The sequence below is a fragment of the Tenrec ecaudatus genome, chromosome 10, assembly GCF_050624435.1.
Source record: "Tenrec ecaudatus isolate mTenEca1 chromosome 10, mTenEca1.hap1, whole genome shotgun sequence".
NCBI lineage: Eukaryota > Metazoa > Chordata > Mammalia > Afrosoricida > Tenrecidae > Tenrec > Tenrec ecaudatus.
Genome location: NC_134539.1, coordinates 30,663,364 through 30,667,801, shown reverse-complemented (window position 1 = coordinate 30,667,801; position 4,438 = coordinate 30,663,364). Strand labels below are relative to the sequence as shown.

Below are 4,438 nucleotides of genomic sequence, written 5' to 3'. Positions count from 1 at the left end.
AGCAATTGGAATTCTTGCTCCCTTTCTACTCACTGCTTGTTCCAGAGCCCCTGACCTTCCTTAAAACGTGCCACCAACATGCCTATTGATGTGGCTTTCAGGCACTGGAGGATGGCATATCCATCACACACCACATCAACCTCTAACGGTGTGCAGGCTGTTGGAGCCAGGCAATTTTCTTCCACTAGGAGCTGTTGCCATGTTTCTGTCAACACAGGGACCCTTGTGTGCAAGGCTTAGACTATCGTCTCCTGGTCCCACCTGCCTTGGCTCTGATTGATGTAACAGCAGTATCTGTCATAGGGGCTGTTCTGCTTGTAGGAGCAAACGATGATACTGTCCTGGGGCACAAAGAAGATGCTGTCCTCGGGCTCCGGGCAGTCGGACCTGTCCCAGGCTGAGCATTTGGCCTCCAAGGCACTGTAGGCCAGCGAGCTGGCAGAAGGACAGTAGCCGTCTAGGTATCTGGATGTCTCCTGATGCCCGCTCTGGACCAGGCTCTGGCATTCGCCCTCCTCCTTGGGCGTGGGGGTGGTGGTGATGGAGCTGGCCGTCTGTACCTCACCCTGCCCCTGCGGGGGAGGCTTCCTCTTGAGGCCCGCCTTCTTCGCCAGTTCGTCGGAGCTCCCCTTTCCTGACTCCAGGTCCGAAGGGGTCCTTAGCAGTTCCACCACCTCCTTGTCTTTGGGTTTCCGGAAACAGGGCAGTTTGCGGGCCCAGAGCAGCTCGTTCTCGGGCCACTTGGTACACCCTTCGGTTTTCCGGGCCAGGGCAATGGCTGCGATGCCCGGGAGGCAGATGGCCGGCCCGATGGCCAGGAGGGGGATGTTGCCCAGGGTCTCCCCTTTCATCCCAGAGACGGTGAACATGAAACCAAAGACCAGGAAGACGCTGACCAGGGCCACCACTAGCCCAGTCCTCGGGTTAATGTCATCGGGCCGCATCTTTCACTCCATCCAGGTCCGGAGCTGCTTGGTGGGCTGAGAGCAGCGTGCCTTCTGTCAGAGGCGAAACCACGGTGGGTTAAAAACCAAAGCAAACCAAACACCCCAAAGAAGCGAGTCAAGTTCCCAGCCCATGGTCTCGCTTTTGCTGTCAGTCTTGGTTTCCGTCTCTTTCTTTTCAACCATTCCCCCCCCCCCCCCCGACCTCCCCGCTACTTTCTCCCACTCTTGCAACCCGCTATCTCTCCCATCTAAACCTCCACCCCCGCGGATCCCCGAGGTACCTGAGGTCCCTTGCTGTCTCCGGGCGGCAGGCACAGAAGCCCGTCCGGATCCCCTTAGAAACGTGCCCAGCAGCTGGCCCGCGCGCGCGCTCGCTGGCTGGTTTCTGGGCGGGGAGCCGGGCTCTCCCCACGGGCTCTGCATCCAGAAGCCCTGCCGTGGGCGCGCGTCCTGCGTCCTGCCAGCAGCGCCCGTCGGTCTGGGCAGCGGCGCGGGCTGGGCGCCGGAGGAGGAAGGGCCGGAGGCGAACGCGCCCGGCCCCGCTCCTTACATCACCTCCAGGGCCGGCTGGGAAACCAAGACGGCGCCCAGGGCGGCTGGGCTGGGACCCCCGGAAGGGGCTGCCCTGTCCGGGGGCGCGTGGGCCCGAGGGGCTCCCGTACACCCTCTCCCGGGCGGCGGGGCTCTGGGGCCGCGAGGCTGCCGCGAGCGGAGCCCCGGACCCAGGCGGGCGTGCACTGGGCAGCCGTTGGAAGGTCCGGAGCCTGGGGCGCGGAGCGCGGTGTCAACTGGAGGCGTCCCGTGGGCCTGAGACCTCCTCCAGCTACAATCTGGGCGACCCACGCGGCTCAGACAGCGCACGCAGGGGCGCTGCCCCCCACGCCGGGCTGCGCCCCTGGGGTGGGGGTGGGGAGCTCTGGCTGCGGACCCCTCCGGATCGGGGCTCGGAGGGCACGGCGGCGCCAGCACCTTAGCAGTGGAGCCAGCTGCGCGCCGGAGCGCACGGACTAGCGAGCGCCCGGGCAGAGTTAGGAGGGGACGCGTGGTCTGGCCCAGGGATTGGGGGAGTCCCCAGAGACCTTCCAGCTCCGTGCCCCGGAGGAGGTGTCGTGGGAGCCCCAGTTCCACTCAACCACAATTGTGGCGTCAGCCAAGGGCTAGGGCGTGGGGGCAGGGATTCCCGCTCTGTACCCCCACCCTGCTCCCCCCCCCCAACACCCCCACCTCGAGGGGAAGGAGGGGCCTTTGGTGTTGTAGCCAAGCCCACCACTCCTCCAAGCGGTGCCGGTGCCGTTTTGTGAGCGACTCTCTCTTCCTCCTCCGAATAGCTGGATGGGGGAAGCCAAGTCCGTTCCTCTTCTGCCCTCCCACAGCGGGGGTGGGGGGTGGGGGGTGGGGAGATGCTGGCCCCAGGAACGAGATTGGCTTTGCAGTGAGTGGTTCTTCAACAAGGCTGCGCTAGAGGGAGAGTAACTGGGGACTGAGGGCGGTGATGGCGACACATTCTGTCAGGACTCTGCCAGGGCAGCAAAGAAACTTGACATCTTGCAAAAAACGGTCTTCTCCGCGTAATGGGGCTGTGTGGTCTTGGGCACCTAGTTGTGCAACCTCTCGGAGCATCAGTTGACTGGCCTTTGAATGGAGACTATGAATACCCGATGAAGAATGTGAAGTCCCTGGCGCAATGCATGCATAGTACATGTCCCTATTCAAAGCATGATGGCAATACATGGAGTCACAGTGTCTGTCATCTGAATTAGTGTCCTCATCCAGCAAAGAATCAACCGACTAAACAAACAGAAATCCATGATTCAGACTTATGACGATCCTGTCTGTTCAGGTGGAACTCTGCCCCACAGGGTTTCCAGTGACTGCTTTGGGAATGTCCAGGACTTTCTTCTCAGGTACCTCTGGGTGGACTCAAGTTTCCAACCTTTGGTTTAGCAGTCAAGCGCTTGACCCCTTTACACCTGCCATCTCATCAGTTCCGTTTCATAGCAACACTGCATATGGGTTCTTAGACTTTTTCCCTCCTCAGCCTCATTTTTCTCCTGCAGAGCACAAAGGTGGGTTTGAACCCCCAAACTTGAGAGTAGCAGTACAACGCCTCAGAAACCAAATAATAAGAGCCATGTCTATCAGGCTGCAGATCTTTGACTTTACCTAATAAAAACCAAACCAAAACAAACTCCCTGCCACTGAGTCTATGCGGACTCATGGTGTCCTTACAGGACAGGGCAGAACTGCCCTGTGAGTTTCTGAGACTGGAACTGTTCACGGGAGTAGAAGGCCTGAACTTTCTCCCGCGGCTTCTGGTTTCGAACTGCTGACCTTTAGGAATCCTAGCCCAGTAAGTGACCACTATGTTACCAAGGTTTCTACGGCTTTACCTCACAGACAGCGAAAAACATAGGGATCAACACAAACGTATTGCTTTTTGATAGATACTAGAGCTGGTAAAAAGAATGGATTGGAGGGGCTAAATCTGGAAGTGGGGAGACTTGTTTGGCAGGTCAGTGAGACAGTAGAGACATAGTGGGGACCTTGCAGGGGCTTAGAGGACACAAGCTGAAGGATATTAAATGTTAGAGGAAGTGAGTTGCGGGGAAGAATCAAGGTTGACTATCAATTTTCACATTCTTTCACCTAGGTGGATCAGGAACCAGATTACGCCCCCACGTGCACTCAGTTATCTATGTGTTTCTTTTGTGTTCGGGAAGGAAAAAGGGGTCAAGGGCAAAAGTGAGGTCCCAGCTGTTGGACCATTTTGTCAGGAAATAGTTTACCCGGAAGCCCCACCAGTAGATAGGAGAGTGGCTATGGCCACCCACTCCCGCCCTGCCGCCCAGCTGCAAAAGAGCCTAGGAAACCAATGATTTTTGCTTCCTGTTGTTGATCAGGTCCATACATTGCCACTGGGGGAAGGGGAAGATCCGAGTTCTTTTAACAAAAGAAAGTGTTGAATATTGAAGTAGCGCTGAGCAGTTGTCGACAACTGGAACATCCTTCCTTTCCTGAATCCCTCCTTCCCTGCCTTTGCCGAGCATTGCCCGAGGCACCAGAGTTTGCCTTCCTGTAGCCCTTGGCCGCTCTAGCCTGCTTTTCCTCCTTTCCAGGGCCACTTATTTGTTGACTCTATTTTTAACTCGCCCCTTAGATACTGTTCTTGTTATGTTCCTTTTTGACTCTGTTTTCTCTCTCCTCCCCTCTTCCCTCTCTTTCCCTCCTACAATAGTTTAGGCTGCGCATTCCTAAACGTCGCTCTCTGGTCCTAGCCTTTCCTCTTCGCTCCGGAGTTAGAACATCTAGTTATTGAGAACTCAACCGGTGGCAAACATTCACTTCAAACTCAACATGATCCACCCGAACCTCATCTTATATTCTCCAAACCCGCTCTTCTCCAGTTGCCCAGTTATCCTCCCATATTCCCGGTGGAAGAACTTGGGAATTGTCTTCTCCTTCCGCTCCTTAATCACCTACACTTTCAACAC

General features: G+C 57.0%; 1 protein-coding gene across 1 annotated transcript; it reads right to left on the bottom strand.

Annotated features, from left to right (window-relative positions):
• Positions 1-236: 236 nt before the first annotated feature.
• TMEM215 (transmembrane protein 215) lies at positions 237-944 on the bottom strand. Its single transcript, XM_075558949.1, has one exon. The coding sequence runs from the start codon at positions 942-944 to the stop codon at positions 237-239; it is 708 nt and encodes a 235-aa protein (XP_075415064.1).
• Positions 945-4,438: the final 3,494 nt, after the last annotated feature.